Source organism: Aspergillus nomiae, assembly GCF_001204775.2.
Source record: "Aspergillus nomiae NRRL 13137 chromosome Unknown contig00491, whole genome shotgun sequence".
NCBI classification, from domain to species: Eukaryota; Fungi; Ascomycota; class Eurotiomycetes; order Eurotiales; family Aspergillaceae; genus Aspergillus; species Aspergillus nomiae.
In genome coordinates this window covers 1-22,981 of record NW_015378546.1, presented here as the reverse complement: position 1 = coordinate 22,981, position 22,981 = coordinate 1, and the positions used below count along the sequence as shown (strand labels likewise).

The 22,981-nt window shown below is 49.1% G+C and overlaps 9 protein-coding genes across 9 annotated transcripts; 5 read left to right on the top strand and 4 right to left on the bottom strand.

Annotated features, from left to right (window-relative positions):
- Positions 1 to 491: 491 nt before the first annotated feature.
- grc3 (putative RNA processing protein Grc3) lies at positions 492 to 3,149 on the bottom strand (the record flags this gene model as incomplete). Its single annotated transcript, XM_015555446.1, has 4 exons — positions 492 to 2,108; positions 2,161 to 2,599; positions 2,654 to 3,059; positions 3,116 to 3,149. The coding sequence occupies 4 exons, from the start codon at positions 3,147 to 3,149 to the stop codon at positions 492 to 494; spliced, it is 2,496 nt and encodes an 831-aa protein (XP_015402049.1).
- A 423-nt stretch (positions 3,150 to 3,572) lies between these two features.
- ANOM_010189 (DNA-directed RNA polymerase I subunit RPA34) lies at positions 3,573 to 4,537 on the top strand (the record flags this gene model as incomplete). The annotated part of the gene is made up of 2 exons (XM_015555445.1): positions 3,573 to 3,730; positions 3,784 to 4,537. 2 exons carry the CDS (start codon positions 3,573 to 3,575, stop codon positions 4,535 to 4,537), a joined length of 912 nt encoding a protein of 303 aa, XP_015402046.1.
- Positions 4,538 to 6,007: 1,470 nt separating this feature from the next.
- Positions 6,008 to 10,260, top strand: atg26 (UDP-glucose:sterol glycosyltransferase; the record flags this gene model as incomplete). The annotated part of the gene is made up of 4 exons (XM_015555444.1): positions 6,008 to 7,303; positions 7,354 to 9,476; positions 9,530 to 9,935; positions 9,988 to 10,260. 4 exons carry the CDS (start codon positions 6,008 to 6,010, stop codon positions 10,258 to 10,260), a joined length of 4,098 nt encoding a protein of 1,365 aa, XP_015402054.1.
- A 562-nt stretch (positions 10,261 to 10,822) lies between these two features.
- On the bottom strand, positions 10,823 to 11,703 carry ANOM_010187 (tubulin-binding prefolding complex subunit PAC10; the record flags this gene model as incomplete). The annotated part of the gene is made up of 3 exons (XM_015555443.1): positions 10,823 to 10,963; positions 11,065 to 11,536; positions 11,684 to 11,703. The coding sequence occupies 3 exons, from the start codon at positions 11,701 to 11,703 to the stop codon at positions 10,844 to 10,846; spliced, it is 612 nt and encodes a 203-aa protein (XP_015402050.1). The 3' UTR covers positions 10,823 to 10,843.
- A 572-nt stretch (positions 11,704 to 12,275) lies between these two features.
- ANOM_010186 (uncharacterized protein) lies at positions 12,276 to 12,763 on the bottom strand (the record flags this gene model as incomplete). The annotated part of the gene is made up of 2 exons (XM_015555442.1): positions 12,276 to 12,402; positions 12,453 to 12,763. The coding sequence occupies 2 exons, from the start codon at positions 12,761 to 12,763 to the stop codon at positions 12,276 to 12,278; spliced, it is 438 nt and encodes a 145-aa protein (XP_015402051.1).
- A 1,905-nt stretch (positions 12,764 to 14,668) lies between these two features.
- On the top strand, positions 14,669 to 17,072 carry ANOM_010185 (transcription factor domain protein; the record flags this gene model as incomplete). The annotated part of the gene is made up of 7 exons (XM_015555441.1): positions 14,669 to 14,814; positions 14,884 to 15,750; positions 15,798 to 15,864; positions 15,914 to 16,106; positions 16,156 to 16,333; positions 16,378 to 16,527; positions 16,580 to 17,072. 7 exons carry the CDS (start codon positions 14,669 to 14,671, stop codon positions 17,070 to 17,072), a joined length of 2,094 nt encoding a protein of 697 aa, XP_015402052.1.
- A 123-nt stretch (positions 17,073 to 17,195) lies between these two features.
- Positions 17,196 to 17,915, bottom strand: ANOM_010184 (NuoB/complex I 20 kDa subunit family protein; the record flags this gene model as incomplete). Its single annotated transcript, XM_015555440.1, has 2 exons — positions 17,196 to 17,646; positions 17,704 to 17,915. The coding sequence occupies 2 exons, from the start codon at positions 17,913 to 17,915 to the stop codon at positions 17,196 to 17,198; spliced, it is 663 nt and encodes a 220-aa protein (XP_015402053.1).
- Positions 17,916 to 18,593: 678 nt separating this feature from the next.
- On the top strand, positions 18,594 to 20,742 carry ANOM_010183 (glycoside hydrolase family 2 protein; the record flags this gene model as incomplete). Its single annotated transcript, XM_015555439.1, has 3 exons — positions 18,594 to 20,002; positions 20,066 to 20,476; positions 20,593 to 20,742. Coding segments are annotated over 3 exons (1,950 nt in total), but the record flags the coding sequence as incomplete, so codon positions are not given.
- A 1,431-nt stretch (positions 20,743 to 22,173) lies between these two features.
- On the top strand, positions 22,174 to 22,981 carry ANOM_010182 (TMEM199/VMA12 family protein; the record flags this gene model as incomplete). Its single annotated transcript, XM_015555438.1, has 2 exons — positions 22,174 to 22,411; positions 22,533 to 22,981. Coding segments are annotated over 2 exons (687 nt in total), but the record flags the coding sequence as incomplete, so codon positions are not given.

Sequence of the window (22,981 nt, the reverse complement as noted above, 5' to 3'; positions counted from 1 at the left end):
TTTTTTGGTGGAAGTGGGAGTTTTTGTTTTATTTTGTTCTATTTGTTTTTGTTGTCTTTGGGGTTGTGTTGTGGGTATCTATCTAGTAGGTACTATCTATCGGGCTATGTATCTGTCTGTATGCGTGGTGATGGTGTAACCCTTTTGGTTCGTATACATTGGTGTTGCTTTTGGCTGCAGGATCCGATGTCTTGGGCTTGTTTAAGATAAGGAATCCCAGTCGTGAGGTCATGGGGAGGGTTGTAAATTTTTCTTTTCTTTTTTCTTCGTGGCGTGGATGTGTCTGGTTGGATTAGGGAATGGTTTCCACTGTGGCTGGCGGGCCGGCGACAAGTCGTTCCTCATTGTCAAGTAAACGCATACATACATGATTTTGGGTATACAGTGATGGAGTGTTGTTTGAGTTTACAGGAAAATAACCACACATAATACATGCTCCTCGCATCGTAGAAGATAACTAGGGAGAATATCGCCAACGCGACCTGCATGAACTACCAGTCTCCTTCGCTATCGCTGCCGGGGTATGCCTTCTTGCGCAGCTTCCACAGGGATTTCTCCCGCTGCGCCGCCTCCCGCTGCTGGCCGCTGTTGTCTTCAATTACCGTCATCCAGGGTGCATTGCTGGCCCGTCGAATGCGGTCCCGGAGGATCGCAGACACCCGGGCTTGCTGCTCTGGCTCGAGGAGGCGGTCTTCTTGGTCGGTGGGGGCTTCGGTCTTCTTGAGTTTCTCGACGGACTCCCGATAGCGTCGCTCTTCGGCGCGCGCGGCGTAGTAATCTTCGCTGATCGCCCAGTTGGGGTTGTCGAGCTGGCCGCGGACGAGGACGATGCCGTGGCCTTGTTCGAGGGCGTCGCGGATCGCCGATCCCGCAATGGGCGTGACCAATTCCAGCCGCTGCGAGGAGACGTCGATGGAGCGTACGAGAGCGAGACCTAAACAGCGGGATGTTTTCGGGTCGAGAGGGTTATTGCTACCGGAGCCCACGAACAGGTAGGGTAGGTTCTCGGTAGGTGTGCGAGCGATGTTTGCATCGATGAATGGGTTAATGGGGTCCTGGGAAGTACCTCCATCCATCGGTGTATCGGTGGAATCGTCCATGGTGACATCTGCATCTGCGGATTGGGCAGGGTGGTGATTTGTTAGACCGGGGCCATCGTTCTGGCCGAGAATCGCTTTGGGGGACTCCACGGCGACGACGGCGACAATAGCCCCGTCCAGGACCTCCCGGAGCAGATCAGGGTCGATCTGAGAGCCCATGACCATAACACCCTTGATACCCTGCTTGGGTCCGGCGTAGTGGACGTGGAATGGCCTGGTCCGGGAGATTGGCTTCTCTAACCACAGCGGGTTGCTGATTTCGGTGGGGCGAGTCATGTGGAAGTAGGACTGCATCTGCATGGACCGTAGCTGCGCGCTGGACCGGCTTACGAAGTCGGTTGGCTGTGACGGGAGGATGGTCAGAGGGACCATAGCTTCTTGAGCTGCCTGACCGAGAGGCATCACGACCTCTGTGGGACCTTTCTCGCTCATGTATACGACATCGGACAAGCCGAGGGATCGAACGAGCCATGTCGCAACTTCTAAACCAAGTCCAAAAATCCATCCGGGATAGTTGATGATCAGCGGACATTGGGGGTAGCTTGCCAGCAAGGCACGGTAGCGATCCATGAGGTCCATGGCCGCGAGCACGTAGTGGTCAGGGTCGTCTTTAGGCGATGTGGCCCCGATGTGATGGGCTCTGATGATGGTTCCCTCCTGGGGACTATCTACCGATGGGTGGGAGAATGGGGGGCCGAAGACGGGGGACCGGAGATGCGCCAGATACACTTGTCCCATGGGAGAGAATTCTGGTTGGCCGGGGTCAAGATCAAGGAAGGCGACGCCATCGGTGTTACAGTAATTCGTTTCAGTCTGCGGGGCCGGGCTGAGCAGATGGTTTAGAAGATACCGGCTGAATGTAGATTTTCCAGAAGCTTTGGGGCCACAGATCAGTGCCTTTAATCGACCTCCTCGCTGAGATAGCGATTTGATAGCTGAGCTCCATTGCTTCTCCAGATGCAATGGCCGGAGATGTCGTTTGAAGGAGTCGTCTGCGGACGTGTACAGCTACAAAATGTCAATACAGAGACCCGATATCAGGGTAATGAGTTCCACTTACGACGGAGAACGTCCTTTTAGCGGAAGATGGGGCATTTCTGAGTGTGAGTTTGTCGGCTGAAGTATTTTTGCCATTCCATATCCGTCGATATAGAGGAGACAGATCCCTGAGGCGATAGATACCACTGTGGCAAGACTTGACTTCAATCTCTGCTGCCCCATCAACCCCTGATACACACTTGATCACGGGTAATGAATGTGTAGACGGGGCGTAAACTCGGTAAAGTCGCGGAGAAGGGTGTAGTTTCGCACCCATGACACTGACGACACCGCGCTTCACCCACAGGTCGTAATGGCCAATCAACACCAGACTCATTTTCTCCTTTATACGCACGCACAACGTATGTTCATCGCTGTAGACTATATTGCTCTTGCTCAAACGAGTTTTGGATAGAGGGAACTCTTGGATCGGCCCGGAGGTATCAGCGGGAGACTCGTAACTAGAGACCATCAGTGTCTATACCCAACGCAGCAGCTAGTACCTTAACACTTACCCATCAATATCACCTCTAAGAGGAGCGATTCCGGCACCATTCTCTCCCACAATTGGATTTTGCTCTTCAGTTTCTTCGTCTGAAGAAGACTGGTCTTCGGGTTCCTGGGGAGAGGTGCGAACAGGCAATTGTTCGCTAGATTCCACCGAAGGTGTTTTCTCCTTTTTCTCCACCGGTTTACTAGCTTTCAAGCTCTCAGCTTTCCGTTTTGAGGACCGCGTTGTCCGTCCCTGAGGTTCTCCGCTGGCAGGCGGGGTTGGCACCGCTTGTTCTGGCGAACGTCGTGGTTTCTTCGCCGGTGGCTCTTGCACTGATTCCGGTTGCGAAGGTTTTGCCACAGCTACCGCAGCCTGCATTTGCTGTTGACGAGCCTTACGCGCCGCAACGGCGCTCATTGGGGCCGGTGCTAAAGAAAGCCATGTCAGTAGACTTCTTCAATGAGGATAGTATGGCGCTGCGCACCGGCCGCCTGTTGCTTTTCCGCCTTTCTCTTCATATTTTTTAAAACCACAATGAGAATGACTAGATTTCGAGGTCATTCGTCAGCGTCGCAAAGACTGAAGAAACGACGTTGGCGGCTCTTTTTTAGAAAATCATTTAAGACCGCGGACTTTGATGGTGGTCCGTGCTTCGCGGAGCAGAAAAAAAAGGTTATCGCTCCGACAAGAACTACGTCGTTCTCTCAACTCCTAAAGACTATTTGCTCTGTGATTTTTTATTCAAGACGATCGCCAATTGCACCTGTGAAATATCCAGCGTTAATTGCTAAATATTCCCTGTCGTCTTGCGAAAATCGACTTTGCTCTACAAGGCTTGGCGTTCCGTATCGCAAGCTCCAATTTTTTTTTTTTTTTTTTTTTTTGCTCCGCAATCTTTCGCATCAACGAACGTACTGTTCAGACGTCCTGCGAAAGACACAATGGCCCCCAAGTCGAAGGAAGTAATCACCTCGGACAGCGAGAGCAGTCGCTCCAGCTCTCCTGAAGTGTCGAAGGAAGCGGAGGTTTCGAGTTCGGAACCCGAGACCAGCGACAGCGATAATGACAGCGTTGCCTCCGAAACGCAGGACAAGAAAAAGTGAGCATTTGTCATGCCATACAGTGGCTTCAAATCTAATCCGCTACACATAGGTCCTCTAAGGTCTCCTTCCAGGCACCTCAACCCTACCGGGCACCCTCTGGTTTCAAAGCCGCGAAGAAGCAGTCGCCCCCCTCATCCAGCACTACCTCCCTTCTTTCCGATCTGCGCGGCAAACAAGTCTATCACATCACCGCTCCTGCGTTCCTGCCTCTGTCTAAGGTGAAGGAGATCTCACTGGGCAAGGTCATGAAGGGCGAGCCAGTCATGAAGCACGAAGGTGTGCAGTACGGAATTCCAGCGGAGAGTATAACCCAGAGCGATGTGGGCGGAAAGGCCCTTCTTTTGTACGACTCGAAATCTCAAACATATTACACTACATCGACAAAGGATATCCGGAGCTATCATGTCCAAGAGTTGATCAACCTTCCTGAAAGATCTGAGGAAAATGACACGGTGCTGGAAGCAGCCAAGGAACAGATCAAGCCGCCAAGGAAGCAGCCCAAGCACCTCAAGATGCGTTTCCGACCCGTTGGTAGCGAGCAGGTACCACCGGAGACCCTTGGAAGCAGTTCCGAGGAGTCGGAGGGGGAGCAGCCCACGTTCAAGGTGCCCAAGGAATCGCGCAAAGAGAAGGAAGATAAGAAGCGAAAGCACCATCAGACAGATGGGGAAGGTAGCCAGCCCAGTGCTGAGCCGCGGAAGAAATCCAAGAAAGAGGACGGAGTAGAGAAGGCCGAGAAGTCGAAGAAGTCGAGTAAGAGCAAGGAAGAGAAGAAGCGCAAGAAATCCGACAAGTCTGCTTGAGGTTGATTCTGTGAATCATGATTGCGCTTGTTTCCTTTCTCACCAAAAGTTAAATGGTATTTGCTATGCATGAAGGCGTGATGATACCTGCAATGGCCTCCTCGAGCTTACGGTTTTCTTTATTACCTCTGTTTTCTTCTATTCTTCTCCCTGTTAGCCCTGCAGCATCTGTACATAAGGACGAAATGTAGAATTTCTGTTGTTCGAGTATTAGGTCTGGTAAACTGGTCCTAGAACGTATGTATCTTTAAGGGCTCGAGAGACCACCACATGTAAGGGGTGGAAGAGAAACGAAAAACTTCGGTCTAGTGCTTGGCAAATATAAATAGTGTTATGACTGTTGAAATGTTTCCATGGATAACCATGTCCGTAGAAGGAGCACCATGGTCCGTTGTGTTCAAGAGACTGACCACAGATGGAGGCTGATCCAGGCTACCTTGTAAGTCGAGAGGCCCACTAAGGAGTGTCGATCAACCCGAGTCTATTTCGCCAATTAAGCATAGCCACTAAACCTCAATTATGGGGCCTCGTGAACTAATTTAGTCCTCCAGCTGTCAGTGATCCATTGTATGTACTGATACGTTCTACCAAAAATTGGATGAACCCCTGGAGTCACAGGATTAATTATGACCGTAGAAAAAAAATGGGTGAACATGTAGTAAACAATAAACTACCTCACGGGTACTCAGTAGGTACTATTGTTGGCCGTTTTTCTTGACCGCATCCCCAGGACTCGAAACTAATTAATTAATCTACCGACAGATCGGATCCTGGAGAATGACATAAGCCACTCAGGGACTGGCTGCTATTGGCCCATCCGTGGACCACAATCACATGCGCCGAGTCTGATTGGCTCCCGGTAGTTGAGGCGAACAGCTGATATGGGCGAGTGACGCCAGACTCCAGACTCCGGACTCCCATGCTTCCTTCCTTCGTGCCTAGCATTCACCTTGCGTATCGTACGCTCGTCGACCGCTTCACGCTCCTCTCATTCTTTAGTCGCTGGCTCCCAGTATGATCACCATGTCTCTCTCTTCGTGATGACTCACAACTTCCCCCGTGTCCTGCTTTGGTGGCTCCCATCTCCGTTCTAGACGGGCCGTTGATACCGTTCTAAGCAGCGCTTATCGGCTCGCGGACAAAAACGTTTTGGGTACTTTCCCTGCTTTTACTTTTCTTTTCTTTTTCCGTATGCCCTGTCTCGTTTCCTGTAGCCCCTATATTTTTGTTTGTTTGTCCTGTCTAGATATTTATGGACGGTTAACTGATGACATGGCTAACCTAAGGTCATCTGTCGGCATAGCGCCTTCCGCCTTCGTCACTCGCGCGGACAACTCACTCCCTTGACTCAAGAGAGTACACCCATACTCTTATGACCATCACTTCCCGCGTGCTCGCTGTCCTGTTTAACCTCCTAATCCTTGGATTCTTCTTCATTTACGCTCTTTATTCCCCTCGTCTCCGATCTAGATGCCCAACATGAAACCTCTCCTAGAAGACGCAAAGCGGCGAGTCGACCGTAGACTCAGTGCAGGCAGACAATCAATCTCTTCTAGCCGCATATTTTCCAGTGCCTTCCCGGAGCGGTTAAAAGACGACCATGATGCCCAGGTTGACTATACCGCACCACCTCGAGGAACCGGCTCGCGAGACGGTCAGCTGCCGTATATGCACCAGTCCATATTCTCGATGATTGCCGCCGTCGGCTCCAAATCTGATTTCCATGCACGCTTTGATGAATCGAGTGACAGCGAGGGAGAGGTAGAGGGACAAACCCAGAAGCAACCTGGAAAAGGTTCATTGCCGATAAAGAAGAATTCTTCGCTATCACCTACTCTCAAGCCTCAAAGCTCTTCTGAAGGAAGAGGGCGTCGCCATCGAAGGTCGTTATCTGACAACAAACTCTTGCGATCTTTAAAGCTGAATCCCAAGAGTAGTAAATGTACAGAAACAACTATACAAACTGAGCCTCCGACGAGCGATGAAATGTCTCCGCTTCCTTCTCCTAGGCGCGCACGAAGTGTCACTCCTCGCGCGGCTCCTATCCTCAGTCGTATGCTTGAAGCGGAGGCTCTCTTGGACAAAAAGCAATCAGCAGAACAACCTTCATCATCTATCAAGGCGGAGACCGACGGCACGTCTGAACAGCCATCTGCATCCCCACTTTCTCTCCGACTGAAGGAGATGTTTGGGTTCGAGAAACCAGAAAAAGTTCTTGTGGAGTATGCTTGCTCCCTATTACAAAACATTCTTCTTCAGGGGTACATGTACGTCACGGAGGGGCACATATGCTTTTACGCCTATCTGCCTAGAAAGTCTGCCGTTACCATAAGGTCGGGATATCTTCATAAGCGTGGCCGGAAGAACCCAAAGTACAACCGGTACTGGTTTTCACTGAAAGGGGACGTTCTATCCTACTATACGGATCCGTCCAGTCTCTATTTTCCAAGTGGTCATGTTGATCTCCGATATGGAATTTCTGCTACTTTGACCGAGCAAAAGGACAAAGATAAGGAAGTACGAGATTTTCAAGTCACCACAGATCAGCGAACATATTATTTCAGAGCGGATAGCTCTGCCAGTGCGAAAGAATGGGTCAAAGCCTTGCAAAAGGTTATCTTCCGAGCTCACAATGAGGGTGACAGTGTCAAGATTTCCTTCCCCATTGAGAGCATAATAGATATCGAGGAGAGCCCTATTACCGACCTTGCTGAGACATTTAAGATCCGGGTAGTTGAGAGTGATGAATCATATGCCATTGATGAGGTACGTATTTCATAAGCGAATGCCATGTTGTGACTAACCATTGGGTCTAGTATTACTTTTCATTCTTCGAATCTGGTCGGGAGGCATATAACTTTGTGAAAGGGTTGATCGGCGAGAGCCCGATGAAAACGTCCCAGCTTTTACCACGACCGGAGCAAACAAGCCCCAAAAGTCGCACTCGTGGGCCTCGAAACAGATGGTCGTTAAATAGCGACCTGAGTCAATCTCGAGGAAATGAAACTATTAAAACACAACGTCAACGGAGTGCAAGCACCGGCCATACTAACCCTGGTCCCGATGGCATCGGAATGTCTCCCCGACAGCGGGATCTATCGGATTCGTTTGTCAACTCTTTCGAGCAAGCAACAGACGCTTCGGCGGCTCTCCAGTCGATAACCGATACAACAGAGTCTGCTAGCCAGATCTTGAATCGAAGTGATGTTTTCCAATCTCCAACAATCCACACCCTGCAACAATGGCATTCCGATGGTGACAGGACAGGCCGTCGGCTTTCAGACGGAACGGCACGGTCAACTCATCCAAACGCTGCTGATGCTAAAAGAAATGGGCAGGAATTGCAATATGCCAGCAGTGAGTCCGACCAGGGCACACAGCACCCATCTAAGGTAAACTCATCCGCACCAACCTTAAATGAACTGGTCAGAGCTGGTACGTATCCCCTTCAGCGTGCCGCCGGATTTGCAGAGTATTTGCGAAACCGGTCGAGGCAAATGAGCAATCTTCTGGCAAGCGAATCAATGGGTTACATTGAGAAAGTCTCCGGGATGTGGGCCGGTGGCCGCAGACATTATGGAGAAACTGAAGGCGTGCTACCAGATGATCAGGATGTTGATCCTGAAGACAAGGAAGACGGTGTCAAGCATGGAGATCGTTTCCGTGCCCATTTCGCCCTGCCGCCAACCGAAAGGCTGCAAGCTACTTATTACGCATATCTACATCGTGTCCTTCCGCTATACGGGAAAATATATATCAGCCAGAAAAAGCTTTGTTTTCGTAGTCTTATTCCGGGAACACGCACCAAGCTGATATTACCACTCAAAGACATTGAGAATGTGGAGAAAGAGAAAGGCTTTCGGTTCGGATACCAGGGGCTTGTCATCATCATTCGGGGACACGAAGAGTTGTTCTTCGAGTTTAATACGGCAGACGCTCGAGATGACTGTGCGGTCACAGTACACCAAAGCCTCGAGTCTATGAGGTTTTTGGTAGAGTCTGGCCTGCTAGCAGAACAGGAAAAAGACGAGATCGAATCAGCCCAAGCAGAGCATCGCATGCTACAGGAAGCTAGGTTAGATGGAGCTGGTGAGCATGACTCTCACGCATCTGTGAATGAGTCATCGGAGCTTCATCCTATTTTTGATGACCCTCGTGCTTCGATTATCAATTTCAAGCCCTCCGAGTCATTACGCATTACATGCCTTACCATCGGTTCGCGGGGTGATGTGCAGCCGTATATTGCCCTGTGTAAAGGGCTGTTAGCAGAAGGCCATAAACCTAAAATTGCAACCCACGCAGAGTTCGAACCATGGGTGAGAAAGCATGGTATTGACTTTGCCCCAGTTGATGGTGATCCTGCCGAGCTCATGAGAATATGTGTTGAGAATGGAATGTTTACATATTCATTCTTGAAAGAGGCGTCCACAAAGTTTCGGGGATGGATTGATGACCTTCTATCCTCAGCATGGGCCGGCTGTCAAGACAGTGATCTTCTTATTGAATCTCCAAGCGCAATGGCTGGTATTCATATCGCTGAGGCACTCAGAATACCCTATTTCCGTGCCTTCACGATGCCGTGGTCCAGAACAAGAGCATATCCGCATGCCTTCGCTGTCCCGGAGAACAAGATGGGCGGTGCGTACAACTACATCACCTATGTTATGTTCGACACTGTCTTCTGGAAGGCCATTGCGGGACAGGTGAATCGTTGGAGAAAGAAGCAGCTCGGACTAAAGGCGACCACTCTCGATAAGATGCAGCCGAACAAGGTTCCCTTCCTTTATAACTATTCTCCTTCTGTGGTGGCCCCTCCATTGGATTATCCTGACTGGATACGTATAACAGGGTATTGGTTCCTGAGTGAGGGAACCAATTGGACTCCTCCAACAGACTTGCTTGACTTCATTCACCGTGCTCGCAGTGATGGCAAAAAATTGTCTACATTGGGTTCGGGTCTATCGTCGTGTCTGACCCTTCGGCTCTAACCAGAACTGTGGTTGAATCCGTCCAAAAAGCTGATGTCCGTTGCATTCTGTCGAAGGGGTGGTCAGATCGACTAGGAGATCCTGCCAGTGCGAAGGTCGAAATTCCCTTACCGCCGGAGATTTTCCAAATTCAAGCCGCGCCGCATGACTGGCTTTTTTCGCAGATCGACGCAGCAGCACACCATGGTGGCGCTGGAACTACTGGAGCGAGCCTTCGGGCAGGTCTTCCTACCATCGTTAAGCCGTTCTTTGGTGACCAGTTCTTCTTTGGCACCCGCGTCGAAGATTTGGGCGTGGGTATCTGTATGAAGAAGTTGAACGTAAGCGTGTTTTCGCGGGCTCTGTGGGAGGCTACTCATAGCGAGAGAATGATTGTAAAAGCGCGAGAGCTAGGTGCACAGATACGAAGCGTAAGTCTCCAAGCTAACCTTTGTCACGGTTCGTTAGCTAACATTCAATCAGGAAAACGGTGTGGATACGGCTATTCAAGCAATTTATCGTGACCTGGAGTACGCTAAAACACTGGCTCGGCAGCGCTCGATTGTCTCGTCAACTCCTTTCTCCCCAACACCATCGGCTAAAACCGTGGCCGAGCAGGAAGAAGATGACATGGATGACAGTGAGGAGTGGACATTTGTCGGTGACGACACAGAAATTGATGTTTCAAGACGGCTGCGTGATCGAGCGGTGTCTGATGTTGATATGCTACCCGAACCAGTCACAAGCGCATCGTAGGCGGGCTATCGACATACCTTGCGATGTTACCACCGCTACTTGTGAGAAACCTTTTCTTATCGGCTCATGACTTATGGTTTTGCCTATTTCTTCGCTACGGATGTTACTTTGAGTGTCCCGCTTGACTTCTGCTTAGACTCTTTTTATATTTATCTATTCCATTTTTAGTGTTTTCTCTTTCGAACAGATCGCATGGATTTAGATGGTTTGCGATGGTCTCACCTCGGTTGTTTCGTTTCCCCCTTTGCGTTTATATCATACGTGATGACTGATGATTGTTTGGGCGGTGATATACGCCTCCAGCCAGCCGCATCCTGGCTATGACGGCGGCATTGACCTATATTAATTCCCTTTTGTTCATTCTGTGATAGACCGGTATAATGGCCCGGCGCAGGAAGCATAGTTTGTGCATTATTATTTTATTCAGTTCATAATCGATCCCATAGGACTAATAGAGAGCAAGAATTGCTTATATCTACACCAATCAAGGCAGCACTTTGTTTCATCCCAACCCTCACTAGGATATACGCAAACCGAGTAAATGAAAAATCTTTTCTAAGCCAGACAAAGTCATTAAAATGCCTTAAGCACCCGAAGGGCCCTTGGCCGTATCATCGTCTTCGTCGCCCTTCCCATCTGCCTTGTCTTTCCGACGCTGCACGACATCCCAGTTATAGACACGAGCCGTAGCAACTTCCATCGTCTGCGACCAGTTAGCACCTAATCACACACATATAGCTCTATGAAGCTGAAGCAGCGTATATATATAGACAGAAAGAAGAACGAGAGAGGGGAAATGAGTACCGTAATCTGCTCCCTCAAGAACTCCAAATCCTCATCACAATTCGACAGACTCAACTCCGCCGTGGACAACTTCTCCGTCAACATGGTCTCCGCCTCCCCAATCGGATAAGCCAACATAACATTCGCCCCGAGCCAAAGATACACCTCCTCTGTGTCCGCAGGGTCGACCGTCGCACGCGCATAGAGCGTATCGTTCAATTCGAAGTTCGTCTCCAGCGGGTCGGCGTTATTATCGCGGCGCATCTTGAGAAACTTGACCATTTCCAACGTCTTCTTGATATCCGGGATCTTTTCACGGAGGCCCGCCGCCCGTCGTTGTGTGTTTACTTCCATGAACTGGTACTTGGAGATCATCTCTTGGAAGGAGCGGAGCGTGGGCTCGACGTCTGCGCGCGTCGAGACGTAGTCGGTTACATTGTCGACGAAGGGGGCGACGGGGATACCGCGCGGGTTAGTCTCTGGGTTTATTGTTCTGGTTTTTCAGCGGTTGGTTAGTTATTTTGCGGTGGTGATTTTTTTTAGCTTGGGGGTTTGCTTGTTGGCGAGTGGGATGGTGGAGGGGTTGTGATTCCGCCGTGGAATTTTGGTTTCTCGCATATTTTTGGGCGCGGTGACTTACGGGGTCTTTTTGTCTGCCATTGTGGCATGTCAGACTGGGGTCAGTCTGAATGGGGGTAAAGAGGGGGAGGGAGAGAAAGTGAACTGAGGGCGTAATCCGTCGAGTGATAGTAGCGTTATCTGGGATGAAGCCATAAACGCTGAAAGGTTCATGTGGGGGAGCATCTTGCCTATTTGGGAAAGGTGGCGGTACTGAACTGTATTTGCGGTAAGCTTCAACTTGCTTTAGGGCTGAGCTCTAGTAGATTGATATAACTTTGGTTTTGGCTTTATTATTGCAAGACTATCCTCGTAATACCCTTTCTTGCTATTCGAGTTTCCCCCGTTAGTATCCTTGTGTGATTCTTAGCGGACTCTACTGGGAGATCCCTTCGGAGTGATATACTACGTATGCTCTGATGTGAGTAGTACTCCGTGCAATTAGGATTTACCGCAAGCAGTAGTTACTTCGATTTTGTTAATAAATTGGAAGCTGGAGCAAATTACAAATAATGTATTCGTGATATTGTTCATGCTCACCCCGCAAAACCTTCATGTCATAAGAGACAGCCAATCTATCCCGGTTTTAATGACTGTTAGACATAACCCACAACCTACAGGTCGATCTCATTTGACGGCCTTGCCAGATTAGCCCTCCAGTGATGAGTATTGACAGGACTCTTTTGATACAGATTAAGTTCGAAGAACTTGTTGTGCAGGGCACACCTAAAGTTCTTGTAACTACTTCCGCTTAGCAACTGCCTTTCACAGATAGCACGGTATAAACATACGAGTTTAACTTCTCGAAGTTCTTCTCGATAAGCCATTGCTCACCAACCTCGATGAATTCCGCACCAGAAAGGTCTCGGCGTGGTATGAAGTATCTTTTGCTCTCCAACGGGCCGTAGTTCACTTGCTTTACCAACTGTACCGCGTATTCGGGTGCGGCCGATGAAGTATCGTAGTCGGAGGAGACTTCGCTCATCACGGTCCAGTGAGCCCATTCCAGGAATTCGTTGAACTTGCTCTCCTGATCCAAAATTCGCGGCCGGTAAGGGCTAATGTGCGTACAGCAGAAGATGGGGGTAGAGATTGAAGCCATTTTATCGGGCACTAGCAAGTATAGATAGTATGCCTGAGAAAAGCCACGGGGAGATATAGAGCGGACATGAGGCAAGTAACTGTTTATCTGGGAGGACACCATACCTTATTATATTACATTGTATGAGAAACACTTCTGTCAGAGAAGATGAGGACGGAAATGCTTTCCGCCATCCCAAACCAACCATGCCCTATTGTTTTGAGGCCTCCCACAGTCGTACCGTTGTTTGATGCATTCCTGACGTCTTTTTGCATCTTTTGCCTTGGGAGCTGACCCAATGAGCAATACACAATTTGAGGCCTACTGGTGATCCCCCACTAGGGCTCCAGGCTGGTGTCCGCAATAGATGCATATGGCCTGGCCAATGAAACATCCCCGTTTTGAGGCCTGCCATAGCCTCGCCAACCTGAGGCATCCACCAAGCCAGGTTAAATATGGCTGCTTCGTCCTCAATCTCCAAAGTTTCTTTCCTTTCTTTTCCTCTCCAGGGCAGTGGAGCTGCCACTCGTCCGCTCTTTACCTATTGTTTTCGATTCTGAATTCTTGCGAAATTGTTCTATTGTGCTCTTTCTCCCCTTCCCACTTTGCACATTTACGTGGAATCGTTCCCTCTGATCCCACGTAGTTTGGTCTATCCTGCAATCCGGGCTCCGTTTGCTGCTTGTTGGAGAAATCATTTGGCAAGAGACATATCGCCCCTAACCTTCTGTACCCAAAGTTTCTACTCTTATACCGAGCTCCAGTTCAGATAGCGTAGGTCGGCCACCACAGGTACTAAACTATTATCACACAACACTTGACGGAACTGTCGACCCTCGCTGGCTCGATACTGCTGACCGGACGGGTCCGAAGGCACTGCCAGCGTCAGATGATTCTCTCCATCACTTGAGCCAAGACACTCCACCACAGGAACTTGATCAGACTCAGTATCGGGAAGGAGAGCCTGCACATAGCAATTTCGATTCATCGCAATTTATTTTCCAACAAGATTCACCCCAGACACAACATGTTGTACCTGAATTACTGTCGGATCTCTCAACTCTAGGACAAGATACTTCGTCTGCCAACGAACCAATCGATGCCCCCCAACAGTCGTTGCAGTGTGATCTGTGTACAAGTGTGTTTGACAAAAGGGTCCATCTCAAGTAAGTGGCAGTCAGAAGTTGTAAGCAGTTTTCTGAGCCGTGTTCTAATTTTGCATAGCAAACACAAGAGATCCAAGCACGAACGCCCTCACAAGTGTGACGTAGCAGGCTGTGACCGAACGGAGGGGTTCCAATTCAAGAAGGATCTTAAACGGCATCACAACAATGTCCACAGGAAGGGAATCTCCACAGGCTATTTCTGTGAGTATTCCTGGTGCCGCGCTTCCAAGCTACAACGTGGGCGCAAGGGAAAGCCTGGAATGCGGTATGACAACTTTCGGCGGCATATGGAACGCCACCCTGGTTTTAGACAGTGATCTAGATTGAGAGACTGAGTGGCAGTTATAGAAGTCCGATATGTTACAATGTCAGAAGGGTCCAAAGAAGGGGTCCGCCTTATTGAAGTAAGCTCCAAGCTATCGAATGTCTAGTATCAATCCTGTAGTTCAAATGTTATAAAGTATAACCAGTAGAGCACCTTGAAAGTATAGGTATAGCCAACTATTGATACCATGGTCCTGCTTAATATCTAGTAATGATTAAAGAGGAATTGATAGAGCTTCTATACCTGATAGTCTAGTATTTATAGGTATCCCTACATGTTGAGGAATTTCTATATACTGACTTCCTGTCTACAGCGATATAAACATTTCGGAAATACTCGGGTGGCCACAAGGTCTGCTCCGAGACTTCCCGAATTCATCTGACGTGGTGGAAACAATCCACATCGTCTACAATATCTAGAACCAGCCAATCCAAGATGCCCACGGTCAAATCTAAATGCAAAGTCGCTTGCAAATCGTGCAATTTGCGACGAGTCAAGTGTGATCGGACTGAGGAAGCACCATGCACCTACTGCCGACTGGCAGGGCAGGATTGCCAGCCCATTGTTTCGAGACGTGGAAAGTATGCTTGCCTTTCGTACTTCGCTTTTACGCATAAAATACAAATGAACACCAGGCTGAGATAATCCAGGTATAAACGAAATCCTGATAAAAGCACTGCTACTCAGCCGGCACTTCGTCGGTCGTCACGAAAGCAGCAAAATGGACGTAATCCTACCATTGCCGTATCGGGCGAACCAGCTTCAGATACCATTGTCATCAATACTAGTAGCCCAAGTTTTGGTGGTAGGAATCCCACTGCTGAAGCCCAGTCGTGCGAGACTTCTAATCTTCAGTCGAGTACCCCACCACCAAGGCATGGCTATCAATATTCCTCGACAAGCCCGGACAGTAAGGTGGTATACTACGGCGATTCCTTCAACCTTGACTATATATTGCATCAGATGGGAGACTCTTTAGGTGCATCCCGTAATGGTCGCACTTGGGAGGATACTCTTGAGCACTTATACTTCAGCCAGCTAGGCCAATCAACGAAAACACAGATAGAAGAGCATTCTCGAAACCAGCGTCTGCAGCTGAGAGACATTGGCGCGCTTAGACCTTTCGAAAAGAACGCCAGTGACGACTTGATTAAGGTGTTCTTTGAGATGTGTTACCCTCAGTGTCCTATATTTGATCGAGCAGACTTTCAGCTTAAGTACGAGGCTGGAAGAGTGTCACCACTGGTTTTGCAAGCTGTGTATTTCGTGGCCCTCAATCATTGCAGTGAAGAAGTCTACAAGCGGGCTGGCTTTGAAAATAGATATTTGGCAACATTTACATGTTATCAAAGAGCGAAAACCTTGTACGACACAAACTACGAATCTGACGCTATAGCGACTCTGCAAGCGGTCTATCTGTTATCTTTCTGGTGGGGAAGCCCGATGGAACAGAAGGACATGTGGCATTGGACTGGTATTGCATGTAATCGAGCACAGTCCCTAGGATTGCATCAACGGTTGGTCATTGATGGTAGATGCTGTGGACTGGCTGACGCATTTCTAGGAAAACTTATGTGGGGTTAAGTGAGAGGAACAGAAAGCTATGGAAGAGGATTTGGTGGACTATTTACGTATGATACCCTATGTTAGACTATGAAACTTGCTGACTTATTTATATAGGTACATGACATCTCTGTGACAATCATGCTAGGACGAACTCCACACATCAACGATGCGTACTGCAGTGTAGAGATGTTGGGCGAAGATGATTTCGAAACATCAGACAATGAATTGATCGATTCTGATCTGTTTCGAGAACCCACACGTGAAAGCCGACTTTACATTATCCACTTAACAGACTTATATTCGCGAAGTATGTCTACCTGGTTGTGCTCTTGACTAAAGCCTTACTAACATTGCAGAAGCAAGCAAATGCTGGTTAAACATAGCTGGGGCAAACTTCAATGAATCAATGATTCTCAAAAGCCTGGATGACCTTACATCCTGGAAAACGTCCCTTCCAAGAGAGTTGCAGCATCGAGAATCTGCAGTTTCTGTAGAAGATGGCCTCTGGACTACCCTAACCCATCTAAATTATTTGTAAGAAACATCCACCTCCAAGAAATGCCTCTAACAAACCTTAGCACTGTGCAGGTCTTAATACGCCGGAACGGTTTAAATGATCCCGACAGAATGAAGGTTGGATCAATTGTGTTTGATGCAGCTGTGCAAATTGTGCGAATATTGGAGGACCTTGTATCATCGCAACTACTTCCTTTTGCATTGATGCGCAGGTATGTCCTTCCTCTACACATTGACCTTGTTGAGTGATATTCACAAACCAAGTGCACCGGCTGTTTTCGCCGCTCTCTCTGTTCAGATTGCAAACATGCGCGGATGCCCATCCCATGTGGTCGACGTTTCGAAGCATAGAGCTCGACTCTGTATGATGATCATAAACAAGCTGCAAGACCACTCGCCTCCACTCCTGTGGTACTATCGTCTCTTTGTACGGATATTGCGTAGTATGGGTTGCGAAATACCCGATGAAGACAATCGAGATGCTTCACATCATTCCGGCCCATCCGATCAGCGTCTACATGGGCTCCACTCACCTACAGCTGACTTTCTCTACAACAACCCATTTGAGAATAGTTCACAAGCGGTTGATGCGAACTATACCTCCAATGACCTATCGACCGGCAATCCAGCTCTCTGCGACTTTGGCTTGTCTGGGATGACAGCATCCTTTGTATTCTCCAGCTTCCTTAACAGCGACTTGATTGATGGGACATCAACGGATCTTGGGAACCCCAACTTCGACCCATCGTCTCTATGAAACGTGGAAATAGCTGCCCAACCGGCTGAAAGCACATGGCGACATGCGACTCTAACAAACTTCACCCAAGCCGAACCCACAGCTCCTATTGTACATATAAGATAGACAACACACAAACCCATCTCACCTCCGATACCACATCCGAGTCACTTTCGTCCTCTTGATCTTCTTCTGGAGCTGAAAAATCGCATACATCAGAGCCTCCGGCGTCGGCGGACACCCCGGCACATAAATATCCACAGGAACCACCCGATCCACACCCCTGACCACACTATAACTATAGTAATAGTATCCACCCCCGTTAGCACAGCTCCCCATACTAATCACCCACTTCGGGTCCGGCATCTGGTCGTATAGCTGCCTCAACGCCGGTGCCATCTTGTTAGTTACTGTTCCTGCAACAATCATGACATCGGCTTGGCGAGGCGAGGCCCGGAAGATGATCCCCAGGCGGTCTTGGTCATATCGTGGCATGGAGACATGCATCATTTCGACGCCGCAGCATGCGAGGGCGAAGGTGAGGGGCCAGAGGGAGCCTTGGCGGGCCCAGTTGATGAGCTGGTCGGCTGTTGTTCTGGGTACGTGGTTAGCTGGTGTTGATGGAATAGGTTAAGATAGACGGGCATCGTACAGGACATATTCGAGTTTTCCGTTTTCTTCTTTCTTGTTCGTGCTGATGCTCTGCTCTTGACTCGGGAGCTTGGGGACGGTGTGTGGATTCCAGGTTGAGGATTGCCGGATATGTTTGGTCTTGAGTGATGAAGGTGTTAATCTTCTACATGTTAAAGGAATGTATATAGAAGCTTGTTTCCATGTTTGGAGTCTCTGTATTTGAGTCCTCATCGTTGAGGTTGTTGTCGCCCACATGGTAAACCTCTGTTGTTGGCGAAGTAAGAATGATATGTTTAGAGGGAAATAAAAAAAAAAAATTGAAAGTAGGTAAAAGAAACTAATGTAATCTGCAGTTACGTGAATATCTGCATATATTATAAAAACATGTTTATATCGCCGACATGCTGTTTAGTGTCATGTCGGCGATATGCTGTACAAGTTCTAGCTCAAATCGGCGATATGCTTTTCGTATAGGGTTTTCGATCGATGGGCTAGCCGCACGGCGTCAGTCTATGATTATGAAAAATTTATCTTTCGGCAGAATCTGTTCAGCTAGCATTGATTCCCCAATTGGCCTTAGATTTTGACTAGAATTCCGAAAATGTATGTCGTCGAGGTCACTCAGCAGTGTATAGAAATGGGCCAAGGTACGGACAACAGAGCTCACAATTTACTTTACACGCGTGACACTTATTCCTGGCATGCTTAAAACGCTTGTGTCCCATTCTCACTTCACGATATCGACCTCCATTGACCATTGACTCCATGCAACCTATAGAAAGGTATGGCCAATAATCTATCCCACGTCAGGTGCGGGGAGACAGACGTCGATCGCGGGGACAACAATTACACCTTCACGTTGCCAACTCCTCATCCACATCCTACATAGCGTGAAAGAAGCACCAACAGAATGGCAGCATACCCTCGTCCAGACTTCCACGCCCGGCACTCAATTGGACGTCGCTCGACGGTCCCTGGGACTTCATCTTCGATGATGCAGACAACGGTCTATCACAGCGTTGGCACCAGAAGGGGATCCCCACCAACACCGCCACCTGCGCCAAACGCCAAATCCAAGTTCCGTATGCATTCCAAACTCCCGCATCAGGGATTGGCCTTCATGAGGCTCACGAGGTGTTGTGGTATGAGCGCACTCTGACAGATATTCGTACGGCGGATGAACTGGCCAAGGGGAATAGATTAGTGCTTCGCTTTGGTGCAGTGGACTATGACTGCAGTGTTTGGGTTGATGGCCAGATGGTCGGAGGCCATCGGGGCGGTCATGTGCCCTTTGAAATTGATGTGACTGATGCCTTCGAGGCCCAAGAGAGTGCTACAGGGGCTAGACGGCTGACTGTTCGGGTGAGAGACTCGCCGTCGGATCTTTGCCAGCCGCGTGGAAAGCAGTATTGGGGCCCTGTCCCTGAAAGTATCTTTTACACACCGACGAGTGGAATCTGGTTGTCTGTTTGGTTGGAGAGTGTGCCCAGGATGCGGTTAGGCAGTAGCAGTGACGGCTTGGTCCTCCGGTCGGATGATATCAACCGGGGACAGCTTCATGCGCAGGTCGTGGTGCTAGGTCGCCCGGCAGCGGCGAAGTGCCAGGTAGAGATTGAGGCGAGTCTGGGGGGTGTCGTTGTGAGTAGTAGCAGACAAGATCTGCCGCAAGATAAAGACTACGTGAGTCTCGATGTGGACATGCGTGGGCCGGACACTGGCTCGTTGAAGGAGAAGGCTCCCTTCAACGTTGACGGGTGCTGGCACAACGGAGTAGCGCTCTGGACGCCCGAGCATCCTAACCTGTATGACTTGGTTTTGCGTCTGTATGATGCATCGGGCAATCTGGTTGATGTGGTTGAGACTACCACCGGTATGCGCAGTATAACCTGGAAGAATGGGGACGGGACCTTCCGGCTCAATGGGAAGCCTCGTTTCCAAACCCTGGTACTAGATCAAGGGTATTGGCCGGAGACCGGCTTGACGCCCCCTTCGCAGGAGGCACTGAAGGCCGACATTGAGATGGCGAAGGCAATGGGCATCAATGGGTGCCGAAAGCACCAAAAGGTAGAAGACCCCGTCTTTCTTTATTGGGCTGACAGACTGGGATTTCTGGTCTGGGGCGAGATAGCGAATGCCTACGAGTTCAGTGACGAATACATCTCTCGGTTTAACAGCGAGTGGGTAGAAGCTGTCAGGAGGGACATCAACCATCCGTCTATCGTGGCTTGGACTCCTTTCAACGAGAGCTGGGGATATCCTTCCCTGAAAGATAACATCGAGCAGCGGAACCATATCCGAGCGGTCTACTACTTGACGAAGTGCGTTCTTTGACTTTCTTCCTAATAATGCATCCTTTTATCATAGACTGACCAGTATAATAGGACCCTGGATCCCACTCGACCTATCAATGACAACTGTGGCTGGGAGCACGTTTCGACAGACTTAACGACCTACCACGACTACTCCGATCACCCTGCGCTGGCCGCAACCTGTTCTGACTTCGACAATGGCATTCTGGGCCAGAAATCGGATCGTGACATGTTTGTGCGCCCCATTCCTTCCGCTGGCCCTCAGCCCCTGGACCCCGGCACTCAGCATACACCCGGCGCTCCAGTGATTTGCTCCGAATTTGGGGGAGTAAATATCATTCCTGCAAAGGGCACCGTCGCTGGTGAAAGGGACTGGGGCTATACTACCGCAAGCAATCCGGAAGACCTTCTGAGCCGCCTTGAAAAGTTGGTGATGGCCGTCGTCAAGGGAGGACATACATGTGGGTTGGTATATACGCAGTTGTACGTTCCTACCTTTTTCACTTGCCTCAGTCCGCATAGACGGGGATTGTATATTTGCTTCTGTTTCCCAACAAAGGATATGCGTTATGATGAGTATGATAACTAATTAGATACAGGTGCGATATTGAGCAAGAAGTCAACGGTCTGTACTCGTACGATCGCAAAGAGAAAGTGCCGGCAGCCAGAGTGAAGGCAATCATGGATGCTGCCCATCAATACTACTACGAGCATGTAGCACCGAAGTAAATCCTGAGTATTGAGCGACGGGGAGAGACGAGCTTTAGTTTGACCTTCTTCTAGATATTAGCAGCATCATAAGCAAATTCTAGATACTGATCTGTCAACAGTAACAATATATTTGTGACGATGTGAGAATCTACGCCTTAGATCTCAGGTAAACAGTGAATAGATATCATGTACGGTTTCTGGACCGAATTGCCAGTCAATCCATAACACACTCCTTTACATAGCCCGCTGGCTTACCGGCTACGTTAAGCTCTAATCTTTGTATAACGGGACGTGTATAATAGTTTCCAGTCTATTTCATATTTGCCATGGTAACTTATATGTGCTATTATGGCCTGAGTAATATGATCAATTTTTAATACTATACCATATAGATCTGCGACATACCACACCCATGACATTGGTATGGCAGTGGCCTCTTGCACAGAGAGGTGGAATGTAATACGTACGCTCTGGTAGGAGCGGCGAACGGTGGTTCGATCCCCCGATGTAGGGCCCTGGTGGGTAAAGCAGCTTTCTCCCGGTTTTAGGCCGGAGACATCCTGTACTTAGTGTGTGCCCTTAAGGCTTAGAACAAATCAAAAACAACCTTCGCCTATAATGGAATACGTACGGGCCAACGATGCCCAGCAAGTGATGGTGGGGGGCTCGCTGTGTCATGGGATCTGCATTTTTAAACATGTTTCGAATTGCATTCTCATGGTGATGCAAAAGTATAATTTTGACACGTTACTCTGACTGAGACAGGCTCAAAAGAAATAGAACCATGACTCTATTCTAGACTCTTTCTAGTTTCCCAATCCCCTTGCTCGGACAAGCGGCATGTAGTTATAGCCCCTCTGCAGGTGACGGGTGAATAGATTTAGCTTGACATGTTAGAGCACCTATGGTTCATTACAGCTAACTATGGATTCTTAAGCTGACTTTTAGTGAGATCTATAACCCCCTCCAAATGGACTAGGTAAGAAAGACTTGACTATTATACTTACCTCTACTTGCATTTAAGAGTAGCATGTTACTACTAAGTTAACCCTGGTAAGATTGCTTTCGTCATAGTGTAGGGTAATTCTGTCATCAATCAGCATTGCGACTTACGTCATATAAAGCGTCTGCTGCAACAGAGAAAAGCTAGATCAGAATTCTACTCCTACACTTCTTTCTATCTTATTATAGTCTAGTACGCTAGGAAATTGTATATTAAGCTCAAGGACGGAGTGTAAACTTATCGTGACTACAAAGGCTAACCCCAACCAGGCAGCACTAACCCAAATGCAGTAACCCCATTCATGACCGTCATGTGGAGTCCATATCGTGATTTGATACGAACATCATCATCTTTAACAAATACCGAACATCCGTCAACAACACCTACACTTCCACCTTCCAACAAAACTCAACCCAAACCACACATCTCCAAAATGCCCTAAACCAAAACACACCACTATCCAACAATGGTCCAACTAATAACAACCACCCGCATCCTCTCCGCCCTGGAAGCGATCCCAACCTCCGATCGCAAAGACCTCGATCTCCCCGACAGCCCATCCCTCGACAGTCCCATCACCCACGACCAACTAATCCGCGTATCGCGCTACTTCCGCACCGAAAATGGCTCCGGCCGGAGTCTCAACTCCTTGCTCCACGGAACAAAAAGTCTACGTTCCGCCTCCGCCACCGAAACCCGAACCCGTACGTTCACCTACCAACCATATCACAAACCACCACTACCATTATCACAGCCCACTAACTAGTCCCAACCTCTCTCATATTACCTACCTATCTAACTGAAAACAACCCGCACAGAGCCCAGAATACCTCGCCCTAAAAGCGCGCCTCCTCGCCGCCTACGAAACAGACACCTACAACCAAATGACGACCCCATCGCACCCCACGAACGGCCCGTCCCCGATCTTCGCTTCCTCGACACCGACCGTCTCGGCTCTCCATGACGACGACGACAACAACACACACTCAGACGCGGATACGCTTACCCCCGGGCTTGTGCTGAATATTTTCCTATCGGTTGTGATCACCGGGTTCAGTGTGTACTGGGCGTTGGCGAGCTTTTCGACGCCGGAGTTGCTGACGGAGGCGGTTTCGTCGGTTTGGGACCAGAGTCGGGCTTCAAGGAGGGGTGGGGGCGTGTCGGAGGCTGTGAAAGTGCTGGTGTCGTTTGGGGCTGCGGTGGCGGTGGGTGTTGCGGAGGTGGCGATCTATGCGATTTACCTGGGGAAGGTGGAGCGGGCGAGGAAGAAGGAG